This window comes from Neomonachus schauinslandi, chromosome 1, assembly GCF_002201575.2.
Source record: "Neomonachus schauinslandi chromosome 1, ASM220157v2, whole genome shotgun sequence".
Taxonomy (NCBI): domain Eukaryota; kingdom Metazoa; phylum Chordata; class Mammalia; order Carnivora; family Phocidae; genus Neomonachus; species Neomonachus schauinslandi.
In genome coordinates, this window is record NC_058403.1 from 1,758,738 (window position 1) to 1,781,388 (window position 22,651).

The 22,651-nt window shown below is 59.6% G+C and overlaps 1 protein-coding gene across 1 annotated transcript in view; it reads right to left on the reverse strand.

Annotated features, from left to right (window-relative positions):
- Positions 1-3,142: 3,142 nt before the first annotated feature.
- TSPEAR (thrombospondin type laminin G domain and EAR repeats) overlaps positions 3,143-22,651 on the reverse strand; it is a 91,924-nt gene continuing 72,415 nt past the window's right edge. The window contains exons 6-11 of the mRNA XM_044918922.1: positions 22,384-22,610; positions 20,992-21,178; positions 19,738-19,967; positions 7,901-8,088; positions 5,737-5,838; positions 3,143-3,296 (exon numbers count right to left, since the gene is read on the reverse strand). Coding sequence (XP_044774857.1) covers positions 3,143-3,296; positions 5,737-5,838; positions 7,901-8,088; positions 19,738-19,967; positions 20,992-21,178; positions 22,384-22,610 — 1,088 coding nt within the window. The remainder of the gene's footprint in view (positions 3,297-5,736; positions 5,839-7,900; positions 8,089-19,737; positions 19,968-20,991; positions 21,179-22,383; positions 22,611-22,651) is intronic.

The window sequence follows — 22,651 nt, forward strand, 5'->3', positions numbered from 1 at the left end:
TGAGAGTGGGGTCTACATGGGTGTGCTCATGTGTGTGCATGCATGTGTGTGTATGTGTGTGAGAGTGGGGTGTGCGTGTGTGTGCATGAGTGGGTGTGCATATGGGAGGGTGTGCGTGTGTGTGGCAGAGGCCGAGGGCTGTGTTGGTGGTGGTGAGGTTAAGAGGTGCCTGGAAGAGGAGCCCATCATCCGGAAGCAATGACCGCAGTGCTCGAGGAACTGGCCAGCACTCCTCCACTTACTGACCTGACAGACTGTGAAAGCGGCAAAGTCCCATCCTGGCTGCGCTGATGGGACTGGTCGTGCTGAGCCTTGTTCGGGTTTAGGAGGGAGCCTGGAAGTGGGGAGGGCCGGCAGAAACTGCCACAGACAGTATTTCTCCCGGAAAACACGACTTCGAAGAAATGACCTTATTTATCAGTGAAGGCCCTTGAAGAGAATCCCATGGATTGACAAAAGATGCCCGGCTCGGCCAACCCCAGACTATTGCCCCGATGAAGTACAGCATGGCTGCCAATATGACAAGAACGTGGCCACGTCAAATCACACGCAAATGCACACGAAACCGCATGCTGCCTTGCAAACGTTCAACAGGACAGAAACCAGAAGAGCTTACTGGAAAAGATGTAAATATTTTAACGTTCTGCCCATTTCTCCTCTTGTTTGCATTCATAATTTAAACAAATCTTGATTTACATTTTTCTGTTTCCACCCAGGAGAACAGAGATCAGATATTATGCCAAGGACGTGGTGGCACTGTTTGAGGGTGAAGCCCCGGGCAGGGATGCGGTTGCTCCCACTGTTGTGTGCCGCTGCGTCACCTGCCTCCTTCCTCCCTGGGGGCCACCCCGGCCCCCGGCCCCCAGTCCCTGGCCCCCAGGGCGAGCCAGACACCAGAGCGAGCCCAGCCGGGCCGAGAGGAAGCTGGCGCATGTCTGTCCAGGTCACTCCAGGGAGAGAGGAGCTGCGTGGGACGGTGCCCAGCTGGCCCTCCCCCGTGGGTAAACTGAGGCTGGGTGATTGGGAAATAGCACGTGGAACCAAACACAAGACGTCCTGACTCCTGAGTGCTTTGTCTGTCATCCCACTGTGCTCGCCAGGGCTCTCTCTGCAGAGCATCCGCACCGACAGGACGGATTTGGGAGGGAGAAGAGCTTTGTCACAAGGTGCAGAGGGTTTCAGAGGCTGCTCTAGGTGCAGCTCTAGTCTGAAGGCGGTCTGCTGGAGAATCCCCCTTGCTCGGGGAGGCTGCTCGGTTCCTCCAACCCTGCCTCCCCCTGACTGGGGAGAACCCTGCTTTGTGGAAAGCCATCTGCTTTACCCAGAGGCCTCTGACTTGTGTTAATCTCCCCCAGAAACACCCTCTGAGTTGACGCATAGAGTCATTGCGGGGCGACCACCCCAGCCCGTGATTGCCTTGACTCTCCTCCTTGTGTCACGTCTCAGATAAAATCAGGACCCGTCCCCACCAGCAGACCCTAAGAGGGTCCCATCCACCACAGCCCCTCCAAGGAATGCAGACAGATGGAGCAAACCAAAGCACAGGACGCCCATTCGAATCTGAACTTCCAGTAAACCACAAACATCCCTTAGTATACGTTCTGTGCAGTATTGGGGATCTATGTCAACTAAAAAAAAGCACCTGTTGTTTATCTGTGATTCAAATATAACTGGAGGTCCTGCATTTTTATGTGGCACCCTCAGCCGGCTTCCCCGGACCAGCAGACCCACGGCTGTCACCATAGCACATGGCCCAGACACCCTGGGGCCCCAGAACCCCACCCCTTGTCCTTTGTGGTTCTGCCTGGGAGGGACATCCTATCCGAGATCAGCCCCAGCCCTCCCTGAGGCACACAGCCCACTCACTGGCCTGAAGGGGGCTCTAGAAAAATCCCAGCTTTTGGAAGTGAAAAGGGCCCAGGTTACAGTCCTGGAATCCCCATCTGGCCCACCTGAGGCCCAGCTTTCCTTCCTGGGAGTGGGTAGGATGGGCACTCGGTTTCATACGCATGTGGCCCTGGGGAGCCAGACTCCGGCTCGCTGGAGCCACACTGTGCCCCTTGTTCTGTGATCTTGGGCAAAGATCACCGAGAATTTCAAGACAGAAGCGGCAGAGCATTGAAACAAGCGTGGGCCCCTGAGCAGCCTGGCTCCACATCCCCTCCCAGGCCTTCGCTCTCCCAGAGTAACGGCAATGGCCTGGCCTCACCCCAGCCCCGGTCTCCCGGCTGTGTGCGGACCCCACGGGGCCTCCCCAGCAAAGCCTCCAGCACACAGCATTGATTTACATCCAGGAGGCCTGTCTGGAGGAGGGAGGGCACCTCGTGGTGAGGGCACCTCCCCTCATCCCCCGGCTCCCAGGGAAGCAGGAGGCCCCCACCTGCTACAGGGTTGGGGCGTCAGACTTGAGAGGAGCTGAGCCAGCACGGCCCCGAGGAGGCGTTCTAAGTTCATCCTGCATGCCCACGAGGCCAGCTGCAGGGACCGGGGAGCCGGCCAGCGTGCCCAGCCACACGGACCCCATGGACGGGCCCGGTCTCCCACGGGTGGGACACCTGACCCGCACCCCTTGCGATTCCTCACCTAAACCAACCCCCACTGCATTCCTGGGGAAACTGAGGCCAGAGGAAGCAGCTCCCTGTAGATCTGGGGGACTAGAGCCTCAAAGGCCCATGGCCCTGCGGTGGTGGAGTGCGTCCTGCCGCCCTGTGACCTGTTTACGGAGGGCTGTCCCCCAGACACACGCAGACACTGCCATGCTTTGGGTAAAGAGCGTCATAAATATATTTCTGTACAGATAGAATACAATAAATAGCTGGTACAAAACACTAAAACAGCATTGAGCCCGCTTCCGCATCTGGGCTGGTCAGGGCAGCCGGGAGAGGGCCACCGCGGACGGTGATGGGGCCCCGCTGGTTTTGAGGTAACATTTTGTGTGAACTTTCCTTTTAAAGAGAACTCCCTGCAGGACGCGCAGACTTGCAGGACAGCACGGGGCTCCAGCGGGCCACCTGCCCGGCCGCCCCGGCTGGCCGCCACGGTTACCAGGACAGCGAGGCGGACAGGTGTCCCCGCTGGGTGTGGGTCGGGGACGGCCGAACGCTGGCTTCCCCAGGCCTCTGTGTGGGGTGCAGGGGTGCCATCAGCCCGTCCTCAGCTTCAGTACGCGGGAGCGGGGCTCCTTGGCGCTGGAGTAGAGGAGGTAGGAGCCGGCCGCGGTGCGGAACGCCTCCCAGTCCCTGCAGCCGAAGGTCGGGAGGCTGTGCACGGCCACGAAGCCCTCGTAGCCCTGCCACCTGCGAGAGACACGCGGTCAGCCTCGCCCCTGCAGGCTGAGCGGGGAAGCGCAGTGGCGCCCTCTCCAGGCCTGCGCCTGTCCCTCCGCCCACCCCCCCACCCGCGCCATACTCAGCCTGCAAAGAGGGAAACTGAGGCCTGGAATGGGCCCCCTGCCCTGTCCAAGACCCCGCAGCTCTGGGTGGGGCGACGTGGACAGGATCCTGGCCGTGCCAGAAGGTTAACTGTCGGGGCTGAGCTGGAACCTCCCCTCACTCCTGGGGCCGGTGTGCACAGCGAGCGCGCGCCCCAAACGCACACCTGTCACCACACCAGCGTGGCGTCCCTTTGTTTTCAAAGGGGGTAGCAGCTCCTGGCGCTGGACGACCTGACCCCACCCCCCAGCCCGCCGTCATGCCTCCCGCAGAGTCAGCGGTTCTAGGCTTTGCCCCCCAGAGGGATCCACGGCCGTGGTTCCCGACGGTGGAGTCCCTAGGGCGGGGCGCCTGGGTCAAAGGGCAGGAGTGTTTTCGTTTGGGTATCTGTCCAGGTGGCTTCCCGGGGAGGCTGGGTGGTTCCTGTCCTGACGGCCTCCGTGTGCGTCCTCCAGCTTCGAGGAAACAGCTCTTCATGCTCACTCACGGTTTTTGCATTTTCTTCCTGTCATTCCTGTTCATATCCTTGTCCATGTCTCCCAATTAAGACAGTCTTTTATCTGGGCTCCTGGGTGGCTCAGACGGTTAAGTGTCTACCTTCGGCTCAGGTCATGATGCCAGGGTCCTGGGATCGAGTCCCACATCGGGCTCCCTGCTCCTTGGGAGCCTGCTTCTCTCTCTCTCTCTCTCATGAATAAATAAATAAAATCTTAAAAAAAAAAAAAGACAGTCTTTTATCCATTTGTACGGGTTGCTTTTCTGTCAAATGTGTGGTCAGTTGTTTTCTTTGATTTTGAACGGGATGCCTTTTCCGCAGAAACCCTGAAGGTTAGGGAGTCGCCCTGGTGGCCTCCGCCGGCCTCATCTGAGGAGGTCCCCGAGACCTCCCGTGCAACTGCGTGGTCAAAGTCGCCTTAGCCTTTCCGCTAATGTTTCTGCTGTTTGAGTCTTTACATTTAGATTGTTAAACCCTGTGAAGTTTATTTTTCTACATAATATGAAGCAGGCTACAGCTTTGTTTTCCTCCAGACAGACAGGAAGTTACCTGCAAGTACGCGTCCTTTTCCCATTGACTAGAAACACACCAGTCGCATTACAGGACGTAAACCGCGGGCTCTCCTCTGGGCTGTGCGCTACTCCACCTGCACGCTTGCTTTCGGCAGAAACCATCTGCTGTCTCCAAGCGACGGGAGCCTCCTTCACTATTCTTTTCCAAAATTTTCTTGGCGACCTTTGAAAATCTATTCTTCCACATGAATTTTAACACTCCTTTGTCATGTTGAAAACTCTACTTTCTAATAAGTTAGAAGGTCTAAAGAAAATCAATGGTTTTTCTAGTAAGATACGGACGACCCAGATTGTCTGGAGAGGAGGTGAAAAGCCTGGTTGCACCAGTAACCATGGGAGAAATCGGGGAAGTTGCTCGAGAGACACCCCTGGAAAGAAGCCAAGCCCAGGCAGCTTTATAGCAGAGTTTAAGCTAACCGCAGAGAAAACAGATCCTACTATCTGAACTACCCCAGTCCGTGGGTGTAGGTGGAAAACTCTGCGTGTGTATTTATTGAGTTGGGCTCCAGATCAAATGGGATAAGGGTAAGTCCCCAAAAGAAAACTGCAGTCCAACTCGTGTGCTATTATGGACGCAAACACTTGAAGTCAGTCCCGTGCGCTGGGAAGACGGCAGCTTCCTGAGCCGTCGAGATTGTTCTGGAATTTCTAGCTAATTAAGAAAACTAGTAAGGAGCACAAACATTAGAGATCAAGAGGCAGAGTGGCTTGTACTCACGGATGTAATTATACCCCTAGAAGTTCCATGAGACTCTTCTTAAGAAAAGCTAGCAGACCTGAGATGATAATTTGGTTGGGCGGCTAAACACAACAGTTAACTCATGACAAGCAGCTGGAAATGGAAAGGAAAAGGCCCCAGGTGTTGTACTCACAAAACTTGAAAGCCTCCCAGAGCGAATTTAATGCTAAGGCCCAGCACCTATATGAGGACACGCAAACGTGTATTGAAGGGGTAAAGGGAGAGACCCACCACGGTCCTGGACGGGAACATCTCATAGAATAAATTACCAAGAACTCTCAAAGTACGGTGTCGGAAGTCTGTAGCATGGGCCAGAATGCAGAGGTGGCAAGCGTCAGTGTGATCTGTGGGCCACCTGTCCCACCCCAGGGCGTGACCCAGGCTCAGCCTGCAGCTCGCTACAGCGGGTGGTCACCTGCCCTGCAGGAAGGTGAGCCCCCCAACCCCCCAGGGAAACTCAGGTGACGAGGAAGGGGGCAGCCTTTGGAGGCTCTTTACCTGTAAATAATACTGTTTACAGAGAAGGTGTTTCCATCAAAGGAGTTTGCAACCACCAGGAAATAATCTTCTCCCACTGAGAAAAACTCCCAGTCCAGAGCACTGTGGAGACAGGGGAGCGGACGTGAGTGAACCCCAGGGCACTGGCTCCAAGCTAGTCCTCCTAATCCCAGAACCCAGGGGCCCCATGCCACCCCAAGATCCAGAGCGATTTTCTCACACGTTGAATAGGGTCTATTCCAGGGAAGTGCAAACCAGTTGTTTAAAATTTTTTTAAACATTTTTAAAATTTATAAAATACAACTAGCATGAAATGTGCCATCTTAACCATCCTCAAGTGTACGGTTCAGTGGTGCTGAGTACGTTCATAACACCGTGCAACCATCACCAGCATCCGTCTGCAGGACTTTCTCACCTTCCCAAACCCAACCTCTGTCCCCGTTAAACACTAACCAGCTCCCCCAGCCCTGGCGCCCCCACCCTACCCTCCGTCTCTGAGTTCAAGTGCTCGGGGGGCCTCGTATGGGTGGAGTTACACCGTATTTAGTGGTGGCCCATCTCACTGAGCATGGTGTCCCAGGGTCTGTGTGTGGTGGCCTGGGTCACTGTCCCTCCCTTTAAGCCTGGCTGATACCCCGCTATGTGGAGGGACCCGTTTGCTCATCTGTTCATCCATCCGTGGACGGTGGGCTCGCTCAGTGCTGCGGTGGAATGTGGGCCAAATCTCTCAATCTAAAGCAGTGGAAGGAATCAGAGAAGAGGTCCCAAGCCTGTGGTCACTCCAGGAGGGCGTGCAGGACCCCCCCCCCCGGAGGCAGGGTTTGAGGACACTGGCTGTGAGGTCACCCATTTGCCCCGTGGCTCCTTGCCTGATACCGGTTTGGGGACCGACAGAGAAACGTTCTCCTACATTCAGAAGCTGTATTTCTTACTGCAAACCCACGCACTGCATTCTTCTGAGGTGGGGAAGCCGGGCCCCCCGCATGCAGCAAGCGGGGCTCAGCTGGGCGCTGGAGGCCAGGCCTGTGTGTCTGCGTGCAGCCACTCAGAGCTGCGGCCTGTTCAGGCAGAAGGCCACCCTCTCTCAGTGGACACTTGCCTCCGGGTCCCTTCCCTGTGGGGACCGAGGGTGCTGGCCTTGAGCAGGGGCCTCAAATGGGCCCCTGGGACACTCGGGGGCAGGGCTGAGGCCAGCAGGGGCCCCACCTCTACCCTCTTCCACCAGCAGGACTGTATCTGGGCCACCTCAAGTAACGACCAGCTATGATTCTATGATTCAGCCCCGAAGTAATGATTATAACCAGTATTGACTCTGTGATTCAGCCCCTGCTGTGCTCCCCGAGGCGCAGCCGCAAGTGGCAGGCATGCGGTGCCGCGGGCATCCGTCCGCCGGCCGAGATGGGGAGAAGGTCACACTGTCTGCATCGCGGCTCCTACCAGACGCCGGGTTTGCTTGAGCGCAGCAGGAAGTGAGCCGTCGGGCCGTGAGTCCCTGCTGGGCCCCCAAAGCGGGTGTATTTCCATTCTGCGGAGCCACGCCATTCGGTCAAAGGTGGAAAGAACCCAAATGTCCAACAGCGGGTGAGGGATGGGGTCCACGAATGGATCCACCCATATGATGGAATATCGCTCAGCTGGGAAAAGCCATCATGTGGAGGAAACTTGAGGCCGCGGCCGAGGAGAGCAGCCGGGCACCAGAGGTAGCCTCCCACATGATTCCACATGGACAAAACGTCCAGGACTGGGAACGAAAGTAGATGGCTGGCTGCTGGGGCGGGGGTGGGGGTGACAGCTGAATAGTAGGGGGTTTCCTCTTGGGGTGATGAAAACGGCCTAAAACCCCCTGGTGATGGTTGCACAGATCTGTGGATTTAATAAAAATCACTGAACGGCAGCAAACAAACAAACAGAGCACACAGTTGGAAAGCAGGTAGAGCCAAGGTGACAAATAGGAGCCCCAGAGTCACTCAGCTGTGGCTGGAGGAGGTTTGCACATGTGGTGCCCTGAGGCCACAGTGCACCCCGACAGATGCGGACACGCATGCACGTCAGAGCCGCTGAGCGCGGCTCCGGGATCGCGTGCTAGGCTCCGGCTGAGCCGCTCCGTGGGCCCTGCTGCTCCGTGGGCCCTGCCCTTCCCACCCGCCCCCACCGCGAGGCGCACCTGCAGGTGGGAATCTCCTGGAACTTGACGAAGGTCTGCGCGGTGACATTCAGCTCATAGATGACCGAGTTGACGACGTAGGAATCATTGTGCGCTTGCATCTCCACGTCGTAGCTGTGACTGTTAGCGACTGCGAGGAAGACCCTCTCTCCAATGTGGAAAACCTCCCAGTCCGCGGCGCCGAACGTCTGGGACAGAGCGAGAAGGAGGGACAGGCGACCCTCAGCAGTGTCCCAGTGCTGCCCCGGGGCCACACAGCTAACCCACAGACACGGCTCGGGCACCCACGGCACGACAGACCTCGGACCGGCGGCGCTCCCCCGTCTGGCTTTGCTCATTTCCCAGCCTCACTACCACCACCCCTGTCATGAGTGTGGGTGCCCAAACGCACCCAAACCCAAAGAGCTCATCTGTGCAAAGTGCTTCTCAGCCTTCCGTGCCTCCCACTCCCCTACCCCCGTTGCTGCCCGTCCTGCAAGGTCCAGCTGCTGAAACACCTCTTCCAGGGAGCCCTCCCTGCTTCCTCCAGTCCCAGCTCTGACCTCCGAAGCAACCTCTAGACACTTGTGTTTTGGACCACATGCTGTCCCTGGACTGAGGCTTTCTCTGGACTCCATCAACAGCTCCATCTCTGGGCTCCCGTGCATGCTGTTCCTCCATAAATCTCTTATCAGCCTCGAGGGTGAGGTGTGCATGGAGAAACAAGGCTGGTATGCGAATGGTGAGCTGTGGAGCCTTTGCCCAGAGCTCAAGCTGCATGAACTGATTTGCACGTGGGGCTCACGAGGAGGACGTTTATGTCTAGGATGTGGCCAGCATCTCAGGATTATGGTGGTGCAGGTTCACAGGGAAGGAGAGGACCAGAGGAGTCCAGATCCAGGCTCTGAGTCTGAGCCTTGAAGGGAGAGGGTGGGGGTGGAAATGGGTGGAGACATTTTTCTGGGGAAACAAAGGGTCAGTGCAGGGAGAGGCCCTTTGGGCAACCACATAGGAAGACCACAAATGGTGGGGGTCGAGCAGGAGAGGGAGAGCATGGCTCCCCGTGGTGGGTCTGTGGCTGATGGAAGAGCATGCAAACGCCCTCGGGGAGCCTGAGCCACAGGCTCAGGAGTGACACTGCCGGGCTCTCCGTTCCCATGTCAGCAGAAAGGGGGTTCCATTGACCCCATCTGTCCCCATGGGCTGCAGAAGCTCCAGTGGCTCACTTTGCATTGAAATTGTCTTTGAAAGTTTGCCTCCTGACTTTCAGCTTCTGATGCAGGCTACCATGGCCCTCCTGCTGACAGCAATTGCAAATGCAGTTGTGCGGGCAACCTTTTGAAGGTTCTGGACAGTGGCCAAGGGCAAGCAGACACTGGAGGGGCCGTGACCCCTGAACCAAGGGAATCACAGGCACATGGTGCATGTTTGTCTGACTTTCCCTCTGAGGACTCCTCACCCCACGCCACATGACCACGGCACTCGAGTGGGTGCGACAGGCTGGCTGGCTGGGGGTCCCCAGGAGAGAGTCTGGAGCTTCCAAAGTGGCTAGAAATGGCAGGGGAATATCCGAGAGAGGAGGGAGCCCTGGAAGGGGGAGCCCCAGTGTCGCCATGTTAACCTCTCTCAAGTTTTTGTCCAGCTCCTGAGCTGCACACCTGGGGCCAGCGTCCAGGGACCCAGGGACAAACAAGTCGAGAGGCTAGAGGCTCATGCAGAAGGCAGGTGTGATCTACAACTGAGAGAAAAACTGAACAGAAATGTACCAGCAGCCACAAACACTGAAGCTGGCAGACGCAGACTCTCCGATGAGTACAACAAGAGCCTCTGGGGAAATACGCACGCGGTGAGCAAGGAATGGGGATGTCTGGGCAGCTGTGAACACTGCAGCAGCTGAAGAGCAATCCCGTGACTGAAATGTAATATCTAGATTCAAACATTCACGGGATGGGACCGACAGCCCCCCGGCCGGCCAGAAGGGACAATCGGGGAACCGAAGGGACACCAACAGGAATTACCCAAACGGAAGCACACAAAGGGGGAAAAAGGTTCTCATACACGTGAACAGAACCCATGCTCCATGGGATGATATGAGGTGACCTAACCCACAGGTGAGTGGAGTCCCCAAAGGGAAGGAAAAGGAGACAGAAGGAAACATTTACATGCATGAGGGCTAAAATATTTCCAAATTTGATTAAAAACACCAAACCACAGATCCAAGAAGATCAGAGACCCAGAGGAGAATAAATACAAAGATCCACGCCTGGACACAGGCAGCTGACAAAGAAGACAGAGCGAGAAGCCTGAAGGCAGCGGGAGAAGACACGTCCGGGACCGCAGGGCACGGCGACACCGGGGACGAGGGAAGCTCAGTGTCCACGGAAAAACATCCTCAGCATCATCGAACAGAAACCATGTAAGCCCTGAATTCTAAAACCAGTGAAAATAGCCTTCACAAATGAAGGCCAGCTAAGGTCATTTTCAGACAGACCGACAGAACGAATTGCCAGGGGGGCCGCTTTACGGGGAAGGCTGGAGGCGGCCGCGGGGGCAGGCGAGGGTGTGCGGGCGATGCGCGGCCCCGGGGAGGTGAGCTCGGGGCGCACGTGGCCCGCGGAGCGTGCACAGGTGGCGGGGACCCTGTGGTGTTCCAGCTGTTACTCCTGCACACCAGTAATGAAGACGCAAGAAAAAGTAAAATGTGGGCAAAGACCTGAATAGACATTTCACAAATGAAACTACAGGAAGCCAGCAAATGGGGGGGTGGGGACGTGCCCACTGTCTCTGGTCCCCAGAATTACAACCTTGAAGACACGGAGAGACCGCTTCATACCAAATGTGTAAAACCAAAAATACTGGCAGAGGCCAACGTGTCCTCCTCATCTTGGACCCTCCGTGTGGCCAAGGCAGAGCCCGGAGGAGGCGCTCGGTGCCCTCCAGGTCCACCTGCCCTGCGGAGGGGCACAGGGGGAGCCGCGCGAGGGAGGACAGCATGGGGTCGGCAGCGCGTGAGGCCCCGGGCACGGGTGGGAGGCGGACGGTCCGTTCCTTCCCCCCAAGGGTAACTTTCAGCTTTTCCTGCTGCCCAATCGGCATGGGATAACACATCCAGGGTCCGTGTTCCACAGCCTCTCCCGAAGCAAGAAAGAGATCGGTTTTCAGGACTTTAGGTCCGTCTGAGGCACGTCCCTTTGCTGTGTAGCTCCTGCAGCAAGCCGAGGGCAGGAAGTCGCCCCCATACCTTAAAGAAGGCATCCCCACCGGCCGCCGTGCCCCCTCACACAGGGACACTCCTCGTGTTTGGGCAGCAGGTAGCTGTTAGCACCCTCCCTCCTGTACATTTTGGGGTCATGCTCAGGGCCGTGGTCTCAGAGGATTTCTGTTGCATCAACTAGGGCCCGGGCCCAGGGACACAGGGATGCCCAAAGCCATGCAGTGGGTAGGCTGGGGACTGGGCTGCTTCCCTGGGGACAGTGCGTCCTGCCTGGGGGCAGGTCCTCCCTGTGCGGTCCTGGGTTGTCCCGGCTGGACCGGAGCTGGCTGCGCTGCAGGAGCACCCTGGGTCCACCACTGCGTCCCAATGCCCAGAGAGGCCTGTGCTCGAGGGACATCTCACATTCCAGACCAGCCAGGGCCAGGCTTCACGTGCCTCCCTCTCCTTGGCACATCTGTCACCTGCTTGGATGTCGCTGTCCCCACATGCAAACTCGGGGTGTGCGGCCCAGCCTGTCTGCTTGTCCCCCTGACGACCGGCCAACCCCAGCCACGGGGCAGAGAACAGACTCTGCGGGCCGAGGTGGTATTTTCTCCACGCCCAGCAGAGGGTGCCATTGTCTGCCGTGGCCCAGCCAACCGGCCGGTGGCGGAGAACAGTCCTCCCGCAGCCCCTGAATGGGCTCCTAGTCCAGGGCCTCCAGAAACGGGTCTGGCCGGTCCTGAGGAGCAGAAACAGGTTTCAGCTAAAAGAACAAGACTCACTAGGACAAGGACAAAGGGGCCCGACACCTGGTGGTCACTGACTCCTTGCAGGCTCCAGGACCTGGGCTAAGGCTCCTTTGGATGAGTGTGTCCTCTCCTCACTGCGGCTCCATGAGGTGGCACTATTTCTGTCCCTGGGGCCGCCTCACAGCATCCATGCAGGCTCAGAGACACTTGGGGTCCATGGAGCCGTCAGCATTGTCCACAGGACACCTGCTAGGGACCTACATCTGTTCAGAGAGTCCCACAGGGCAGCTCTGCGACTCCGCAGAAGCCACATGGGAGTCGTCAGCCCGCCAGACCACAGGCTCCCTCTAGCCCTGTGTGGAGGAAACCACGCCGCTGGGAAACTGCACGCTTGTAAATGCACAAATCTGCACGCACACACGTATGTATCCACACATGCACACACACCTAAGTGTGACTGCATGCACACTCATGTGCACGCATGCACACACATATACCTGCACGTGCCTGCATGCACACACGTGTACACACACCTACACAAGCCTGCATGCACACACGCACACACATCCACACACACATATACACATGTGTGCCTGCATGTACATGTGTGTACACACACCTGCACGTGCCTGCATACACACACCCACACACATCCGTGCATGCACACACAGGCACACACGTGCACACACCTTCGTGTGCTTGCACACTCGTGCACCAATATGCATACATCCACACCTGAACACATATACACCTGCACGTGCCTGCATGCGCACACAGGCACACACGTGCACACACACACAACTCTACGTGCTGCATGCATGCTCGTGCACCTGTGTACACACATGCACACACCTGCACACATGCATACACACGTGCACACCCTTGCAGTACAAGTGGCCAGCAGGTGGTCTGAGGAGAGGCTCTCCCCAGGTGCCAGGGCTTCCTCCCAGCTCCAAGTTGCGTGACCCTCAGCCTGTTCCCTTGTCTTCAGTCCCAGCATGGTGCAGATGGGGGGCTGAGGAGGGGCTGTGGGCAGCTCCGGGAGCATGGGCAGAGGAGGTCCCATAGGCAAGGAGGAAGGCCGAGGGTGTGGCTGGCAGCAGGAAGGAGCACTCAGGTGTGTGTGTGGTTTAGAGGGGTCCTCATCCTGCCTCCGGTCCGTGTGTCCCCCCCAATACTGCAAGGACAGGGGTATCTCATTCAGTTTGAATTCCAGATAAACAATGATTTTTCAGCCTGTGTGTATCCCATGCACTACTGGGGACACGCTTTTACTAAAAAATTATTCATCATTTACCCGAAATGTAAACTGAACTAGGCATCCGGTATTTCATGTGGGCAGAGGGTGGCAGAGACCCACAGGAGGCCCCCCCGGGGTCGCAGCCGCTGGCCGTCAATGACCCCTCCTCCCCACACAGGGCTGCCAGAGCCCCTCACAGAACAGGGCCAACACCTGCGCCCTCAGCCATAGGCCGGGCTCCTCCCGCTTGGAAGCCAGAGTGGGGAGCGTCTTTGCCCACGGCTGCGCCAGCCTGGGCAGGGGGCACAGGGGACCTGGGGCCTGATGTCAGGCGGCTCCTGAGTTCTAGGTGCATTAGGGACTCATCAGAGAGAGAAGAAATTCCCACATCAAACAGCCCTGCCAAACCCTGCCTGGCACCTGGTGAGGTGGCCGGGCACCTGCTGGGCTGGGCAGGCTCCCCCTTCCCAGCGGAATTCCCCTGGTGCCTGCCCCGACAGCCCCTGGCACAGTGCCTGGCAGGCTGCCCGAGCGCCTGGCCAGGATGATGGCGCTTTGGGGACTCGGCAGCCAGGTGCCCCTGGAGCCCCTGATGGCCTCCCTCAAGGGTGGGTGGGCTCCCAGTAATCAGAGGATCAGGCTGGGCCAGGAGGCCCTTGGCTTCTGGCTTCGATGGAGCAAAGAATCGAGGTCTGGGAGTGCCTGGGGAGCCGAACAGGGAGGCAGGGCGTGTTGCCAGGGGGAGACAGGCCGCCCCCCCAGAGGGCTCTGGGGTGGGGATGCCGCTGTCCTCACAGCAGGCAGTTGGCCAGGGTGGGTGAGCGTCCCATCTTGGGAGGCTGGAGGGGGCACCCTCCCTGGCCGACTTCTGGGCCCCCTCCCCGGCTGCCTGCCCCCTGAGCAAACAGAAGGCACCAGGAGGAAGCCCCCTTCCCAGGGCCGTCCAGCAGTGCTGACTGCCGAGGGGCATTCACACCACCCAGCTCTCAGGTGCAGATCTCAACCCAGTGTTCTTGCCTGTCTTCCGACTCCTTCCTGGATGTTTACATGCTCTGTGGAAACGAAGTTCTGAGAAGCCCCCAGTTTCACCCACCGCCCCCACACACCCGCTGACCACCGGGCAGCACCTCTGCCCGTCCCTCCCCCTGCCAGATGCCCCGAGTCCCTTGCACTTCAGACTCTCTCCGCCCGGGGTCCCGTGGGCACTCGGCCGGCCCCTCACACCCATCAGGCCGCCTCCTGGGCAACAAACCCCGACGTGGTCAACTGCTCCCCCTCCCCTCCCCTCCCCCCCCACGCTGGGTCCACATTTGATGACCGTGACCACAGGCCCCACAGCCAGTGAGCTCAGGGGGCAGAAATCCCAGCAGCTGGCGGGTGGATTTCCCGTGGATGGAGTTTGTGCCTTCTTGGACACACCCAGCTCCGGCCTCCTTTGCTCTAAGATGATGAAGCCAAGTCATTGGAGCCTTGGTCTCTGCCACCTGCAGGAAGGTTCTGGAATTCCTGGTGAGAGAGGTGGGGCTGGAGAATGTGTCCCAGGGTGAGCAGCCAGCCTCCCATTCACATTGGCCACAAAGCCTGGACAGCCGGGGCTTCCTCCTGAGCTGAACTTGGACGCCCACCGCCCCCCGGCTCCTTCCCAGCACAGTCCGTGTGCACGCTCCTCAAACACCCTCTGCCCCCCATGTCCAGAAAAGGCCCCCACGAGGTCAGCACCTCTCCGAGCACACAGGCTTTCAAAGCACCCAGGCTTGCCTGCTTCAAAGCTCATGGTCACAAAGATATTGCAAAACTTCAAACAGTAAACACACTAAGGCAATGCCAGGACCTAAAAGGATTTAAACACAATGTGAAAAATGCTGGCAAAACATGAAAGTGGGATTTTCTGGGGTTTGAGGCGCTATCGAGGCGTGAGGAGATGGGGCGTGTAAGGGAAGGACTTTGGGCAGGATATGAAGTTGCTGGCCGCCCCGGGGCCTCCCTCGGCAGCCTGCAAGGTCGGGGGACAGCAGCCCCCAGAGTTCTGGCTCCTGGGACAGCCCCCCGCAGACCGGCCGCTACCTTCGGGGCTGGCTTGTGTACCATCAATGTGGCTGAGGATGGAGTCCTGAAGCCACGTTCCAGGAACGTCTCCTACCTGCCCTCCAGAGCGGGCTACGACCCTGGGTGAGTCCGCTCAGCAACGCTCAGCCTCCTGTCCTGACCCTACTGATAGAGAGCTGGGAGTCTCTCAGAGGGACAAGCCGCACACACGGGCACAGTGAGGAGACACACGTCCCCAGGGACCCCTTCCAGGGCCCCGGGCCAGACTTCAGGCTTCCCCCCCCAAACGATGGGGCCTTGCATGGATGGACTGGCTCCTCCACGCACCACCTGTATCCCCGGCTGGGTCCCCTCACTTCCCACCTCAGTGTCCTCATCTGTGAAATGGACCTGAAGGGGACTCATGAGCCAGCTAAGCGAGGGCAACCGCAGACCTCCCTTTAAATATTTGCTCTGCAAATGGCAGAAAGGCTTTTCAGAGGGGGAGGCAAGAAGGGTTGCCATCGGTGGAAATCCCAGGGTTTCTGGCATGAGGCTGTCAGGAACAGGAAAAACCACTCCCCAAGCACAGGGCAGGGCCCACGGCCATCCGGTCTTGCTGGTCTGGGAGCCCAGCCTGCCGTGCCGGGCCTGGGCCCCTGCCTGGGGGCTGTGGGTGACTGTCCCCATTAAGGGGCCCCAGGGAGACCCCTCTGACTCCTGGAGCTCTAGGAAGACGATATGGGGCCCCTACCCTCCTTCACCTCCCCTTGCCCTTGTCCCTCTACTAAGGAACCCCAACATAAGTACTCAGGGTCGGACCCCAGACCAAGCCTGCAGACTCTGTCCACAGGGTGACTCCAGGATCGAGATGTCGTTGTCGGCACTTACGGTGCCCTGGCCGCCTCCCAATGTCACTCCCGCAGAGCCTAGCCCTTCTTGGGGGTTTCAGTGGCGGGAGGAGCTCCGTGCCACCCCTGGGGACGGTCCCCACATGCAGGTCATGCCTGCACCTTCATTCTTCCATCCTGTCTTCACACCTGTCAGCCCACGCGTCCACGCAGTTGTCCTCTTCCCTAATCCTGGACTCTCCCCCTCAGGCCATCGGGACTGTCCTGCTGGAACTTGCCTTCACCCCCGTCCTTGGTTGGAGCCACAGTTCCGATTCTGACTCCCTGTGTCTGGAGACTCCCATGTGTGCAGGTGCACACCTCGAGGACACCCCCCCCCACACTTCCCGGGTCCCATGCAGCTGCGCTGGCTCATGTGACCAGTGCTGGCCAATGGGCGCCGACACTGAGCTGGGGGTGATGGCCAGTGGGGGCTTCCCGCCTCCCCACAGATGGAGCAGCCGCATGGCAGAGGAGACCCGGGGACCCTCGTGGCGCTTCACCCCGGTGAGGACTAACCCTTGGTGGCGGGAAGCCACGGACACTTGTAGTGGCCTGGGCTCCTTCTCCCGCCCACAGCACGGCACACAGAATTCAGACTGAAAGTGGTGTCCTTTGGAACCCGGGTGAGAAACCCGCGGCACGCGGCGGCCTGAGCCTCTCTGAGCTGGTCTCCAGGGCCAGCGCCCCCAGCTGATGGGGCGTTCCCAGGTCCGGGGAGCCCCTCGATGGCCCCAGTGCTCTCTGCTCCCGTGTCACTCCTTCCGGATCTCCCGGGTCGATCCCCTCTGTCTGCCTCATCTTCTCGTTCTACATTCTAGAAGCTTCCCTGGCCTTGATTTTCCAGTCCGGTTGATGAGTATCTTCTTGTAAGGCCGACAACTATAATTTTAATACCCGAGAACTCTGTCCTTTCATGGCATTCCCTATTGACTCTATAAATGTGATGTCTTCTTGAATACTTCTGAAGGTAATTAGAATTTAAAAGGTAATTAGGGTAATTACAATCACCTGAAGGCAATTACAATTTTTAAAATTCCTTGTGTTCCTAGAGTTAGCTTGGTTTGGTCCCGTGCGGGTGTATGTCTACACTTGAGCTTGACTATTTCACGTTTCGGGTCCTTTACCAAACACCTGGGGATCCCTCGATGTCCGTTCATGGTCACTGATGAGGAGGGTGGTGGGCGGCATCTGTCCGAGGCAGGTGGTGCCTCCAGGAGCGGCGGCATCTGGTTGTGGCCCTTGACGAAGACAGCTTTCTAACTTGGCCTTTTGTTCAAGCGTAGGAGATTTAGGATCACGGTGTTGGTAGCCGCAGGATGACAATCTCCCAAATGCGATCCCAACCCACGGCAGGAACTCGATTCCTTCCAAATGCATGGTTTGTCGGCCCTGCTGAAGACCTGGCGTGGGTGACCAGACGGCGGCAGGCAGCACCTTCTGTGCTGGCGACGGGACCCTGCTCTCGGGACGCTACAGGGGCCTGCTACCCCGTCCCCCAGCCACCTGTTAGCTACCTGGAAGCAATCATCCTGCATCTTCCTTCAAAATAAAGCCTTCAGCTCCTGTGGTCGCCCCTCGTGCGGGGCTCCAGACGTGCGAGCACCCGGACCCCTCCCCGGGCCGGGCATCCTTGCAACTCTGGTGACACCGGAGGTTGTTTAGAACTCACGGGGTTCCCACACGAGCTGCCGTCAGCCTGTCACCTACAGGCCCTTATGCGGCTGCTCCCTGCCGCGTCGTCATCCTCAGCCGCCGGCCCTGCGTGTCCAGGCCTCCTTGCGAGTCCCCACGTGGCTACCCGAGGTCGGCTCCCAGTCCATCGCTGAACGCTCTCCTAAACTGGCGAACACACACCCAGGCCCGTTGTTGGGGGACAACTCTGCCCCGGGCCGGCCGAGCTGTTTTTGGGGGTCCGGCCTCACCACGATGGTGAGGAGAAGGAGAAGGAGCTCCTGCTCGAGGACTCTGTCCAACACTGAACAGAGCCATAGACCGCACCACCTGGTTCCACCCCAGCTCTGCCAGGCGCCGGTCCGGAACCCTGTGCCTCAGTGTCCCCGGGTGTAAAGGAAGACTGCAGCAGCACTCAGCGCACAGCGCGGCTGTGAGGACCGAGTGGGAGGAGGTGGGCGAAGCTCCTGGTTCTGGCATTTTCCGCCCGCCTGGCTCAGCCCGCAGGAAGGTGCGTGGCTGCAAGGAATCATGCCCACCCCAGTCCCACTGCTCCTGGGGCGCCCCCTCTCAGGAATGGCAGCCCCAGGAATGACCTCCTCCCGCTGGCAAACTCGGGGTCGAGCTCGGGAACCGGCTTCCCACACGTGCCTCCGTGTCGCTCTGGCCACCCGCCTCCCCCGCGCCGGACACGCTGCCCGGCCACTCCCTCCTGCCCACCGCAGCCGGGGGCCACTCAGTGCGGCTCTTCTCGGCCGCCGCCTTCCGCCTGCCCATCGCGGACCCGGCCGCCCCCTCTGCAGCTTGTCCTCATGCCCCTCCCCGAGGACGCCGCCCGCCGCGCGGACCCTGGACGTGGCGCCCCGGCTGCACCGTGAGTGCTGTAAGGCAGACGGTGGGCGGCCGGTCGGCCTCCACCACGGGGTGTGCACGGCGCAGCCCTGGATGGCGGAGGAAGGAGCAGGAGCTGTTCTCCAGAGCGCGCTGGCCTGGTCCCTGCGCTGGGGGCTCTCTGAGCGCCCCGGGCTCCGCCTCCCACACGCGATGCCGGCGCCCGCGGAGGCGGCGCCCGCGGAGGGAGCCTGCGCTCTGGTACGTCATCTTTCTCCTCGTGTTTAAGACCCAGCCGGTAGGCGGCCTCCAGGCTTGTGTTAGAGGAGACGGTGCGTGTGGAATGTTCCAGCAGCTTTCAGTCTCCCTGGGCTTTCTGCACGGGGCTGGTCTCAGCGTGGGGGCTGCTTGGCACAGCCCCCACCACCCTTCCATTTCCCTGCAGACCCCGCAGGAGGGGCGCTCGGCGCGTTTCCTCCTCTGCCCCCGACATCCGACGCCAAAGGAGTCACCACCCCCGGGCGCAGAGAGCCCTCAAAGCATTTCTGCTGGGCGAACGAGGGGCCAGAGAAACAAGCAAGGGATGTTCCGGAAGGACCCAGGGAGGAAGGAGTCATGTTGCTGGTGACATGCTCTCCATGACGATCGCAGTAAATAGAGACGGAGTGCCCACAGCTCCGTCGGCAACAGGGAAGCGCCCGCCCCGCGGCCCGAGATGGGTGGTGTGCGCCCCGCCCAGCCCCTGTGCCTCCTCTCCAGGACCCTCGGCCAGGACCAGAGTCGAGAGGGCTCCCCGGGGCGCCCGGCCCTGTCCCGCCCTGATAAACACTCGTCACGCCTAGCTCCACTCAAAGGCTTTGCCAGCCTGCCCCGTGGAGCTTGGAACCAGCTGAGGGACCCTCACGGTCTGAAGTGCAAGTGGGCAGGGCCGCCCCCGCACTTGGCCAGGTCAGGCGCCTGCTGCCCGGCTGCCCCAGGGCACCCGCCCAGGGGCCACGGGGCCCGCTGAGCACCCAGCGCTGCCCAGGAAGCTCGGTGCCAGAGGGAGGGCAGGGCAGGGCCCCCTCCCGCCTCGTTGTCGGGCTCTTCTCAGGGCCCCAGGGACTCAGCCTGAGCCTCCTGTGGGGGTGTTGCCTGGGTGAGGGGGGCCTGGAGGCGGCGCTGGTCCTGGCTCTTGGGGTCCCCAGGTCCCGCGTCTCCAGCTGCCGGGTGGCCTGCTGGAGGCGGGACATGGGGCTCCCGCGGCTCCTTACCAGGAAGGCCTGGAATAGCTGGAAGGAGCCGAAGAGCCAGACATACAGATGGGAGTGCAGCTTTGTGGACCTGCCGTTGAAGGCGTTGGCCACCGCCAGGAACGAGTAGGGCCCCACGGTGAAGAACTCCCAGTCGTAGGCGCCGGATGTAGCAATGGTCTGGTTGGCCTCGAAGAGGCGCGTCCTTGGGTTCCACTTGTAGATGACACTGTCGATGTTGTGGTTGTCACCTGCAAGCCAGGCGGCCGCCGTCACACACCACAGGCAGACATCCCCTCACGGCAGCCTGCCCTGGACCTGCCCCAGGGCCCGGGGGTCCGTCCGGTGCCGTCGGGCCTCTGGCCGCTGGGCACCTTCCCTGCGCTCCCCTGCGCTCCCTGCCCCTGTGCCCACGGGAAAGCCCTCCCTGGGTCCCTCCTTTGGAGGCTCCAGACCCCTCCCCCCGTGGCCTTCTGTCTTAGAGACGGGATCCCAGCCTCACCTCTCCCCCTGCCCAACGGCCCTGCCGCCCTCACTGTCCCCTCAGCTCAGGCCTTCGCACCTTCTGTCCACATTGTGCTCCCTGGAGCCCCCCTGGTGGGGTGGGGCCAGCTTCTCCCGGAACACTCCTTCTCTGGGGAGCACTGGTTAGCGGGCTCCTGGGGCCCCGCTGCCCATGAGTGGGGTCCCTACAGACAGAGCTCCCTGGCCGCAGATGCCCTACAGGGCCCGCTGCCTCAGACCCTGCTGTCCGGAGTTACACGACCAGGAGGGGCCAGCTGCGGCCACTCAGGCGGTCACAGGCCCAGAAACCAGGCCCCCAGCCTCGGCCAGGCCCGTCCCCCACCGTGCCCGCTGCATCACAGAGTTTGTGTCTAGAGGGCACGAGACAACGCCCCGCATCCTTCTCCCAGCACACTGCCCACACCACCGTCCCTCTGCCGGTCCAACAGCTCACCTTCACACCTGTTTCAGCCAACCCCTCCTCCGAGGAGGCCAGTTAGTTAGTTAGTTAGTTGGTTAGTTTCAAATGAGGTGGTCTGGCCCACGTTCCCATAACCACTCTCCTGGACAGGCACCCACACATACCGCGCACCTGTCTTCCTACCTGGACGGGGAGAAGGTGTTCAGGTGTGCTTGCCTCAGACGTCGCTGTCAGATGGCCCAGCCCAGAGAATCGGGCCAGGTGTGACTTACTGTAATTTGTTAACCCACAGGTGAGTCAGCCCCGCCCTGCCCCCGTGGTTTCCTTCCTCGTGGACGGCCACAGCCTACCTTCCCGGTGGTTGGCCACGGCCAGGAAGTGCTCCCCGGCCACCTTGAAGGCCTCCCAGTCCCGGGCGCTGTGGGTGGGGACCCTCTGGTATGGCGTGAACCTCAGCTTCGTCTGGCTCCATTTGTAAATGACGGAGAACTCCTGACCCTTTTCATTCGGTTCAAAATTGGCCACAGCCAGGAAGACCTGAATGAGAGAGCCCGGGACACTGGTTCTTGCCGTGTACTTGAGGGGCCTGGCACCAAGGCTTCTGAGCACCCGCGTCTTGGTCCGAGGGCCACCGTCTCTGTGGATCTGTCCATCCCGTTCCAGACCCTTAAACGTGTCTGTGTTCGTCAGCCCGTTGTCCCCATCTCTATCCCCAAACTAGGGAACAGCTTTATGCCCAGACTTGTCCTTCATCACCTGGATGAGGAGAACACATCACAAAGCCCTCCACCCGTATAGAAGCCCGCGCTTGTCATGTAGCTGAGTTAGACACACAGGTGGCCAGCGTGCAACCGGACCAGGAGGCAAGCCAGCTCGGTGTGCGGGGCGCGCCCACTGAGCCCGGAAGTAAGCGTGCGCTCAGTAAACCCCACACCTGTTTCGTTGACCAGACAGACCCTCCCCCCTTGTTTTTCTGAATTTCCCGATATTTCCTTGATGCAAAGTTCACATTTTTTATCTGAAAATGTGGCCAACCAAAGGGCCGGAGCGCTAGTCAGCCATTCGCCACGCGGGACTGGGAGCGCGGCTGGGCCGCGGCGGGCTGCGAGCAACAGGAGTGCCAAGGCCTGTCCATTCTGCTCCCTGATCATCCTCGGGGCAGGCCTGGGTGAGGGCAGGCGGTACCTGGCACTCACGTACTGCTGAGTGAGCGATTCCGGGGCCGGGCGCAGGACGGCGGCCCCAGGACACTGCCCCTGGAGTCGAGGGTGTAGATGGAGCTGATTAGACAATGGGTCATGTTGGGGGCAGCCCCTCAGACCCACCGCCTGTGCCTCTGCTCCGTCCGGCCCTGGCAGCGGGGGGCGCTGCCCATGAGCGTCCCACCCTCACCTCCGGGCCTGGCCTCCTGCAGTGAGTCTGTCTCCTTCCCCAGATGATTTCCGCCTTGTTGACCAGCTCATCAAATGGGCCAACAAGCTTTTAATTGAGCCCCGATGGGTCTACGTAGAACTGGACAGTGTCGTAGGAATGGTCTTGTTTTCTATTTTGTAGGAAGCCAAACAGACTTCACATTCTGGATTTAGAGACCCCGCCAAGTGTCCGACTTTGAAAGCCGTTGAGAACCTGAGTAAGACTGAAACCATGAGAAGTACGTTCCCAGACCATCTACACGAGCAGTCCCAACCTTTGGGTTTTCCCAAGATGAAAAGGATCGAGACGGTCGCTGGGTGCAGACTTGCCTTTTTCCCGATGGTGAAGTGTCTCCAGGACTGGGCTTGGTGCGTGCGAATGTTCTGGTACGAGGCGAACTTTCCATCTGTCCACTTGTAGATGGCGGATGTGGTTTTGCGGTTGGCGGCTGCCACGAAGAGCCCAGCCTCGGGGATGGCAAAGACCTCGATGCCCAGAGTCTCCGAGTTGGTGAACAGGCTCTGATGCTCCTCCACATAGTCCAGCTTTTCTCTGGCTGGTGACAGAAATGTGGAGACCCGGTTAAAGCCTCCCAGG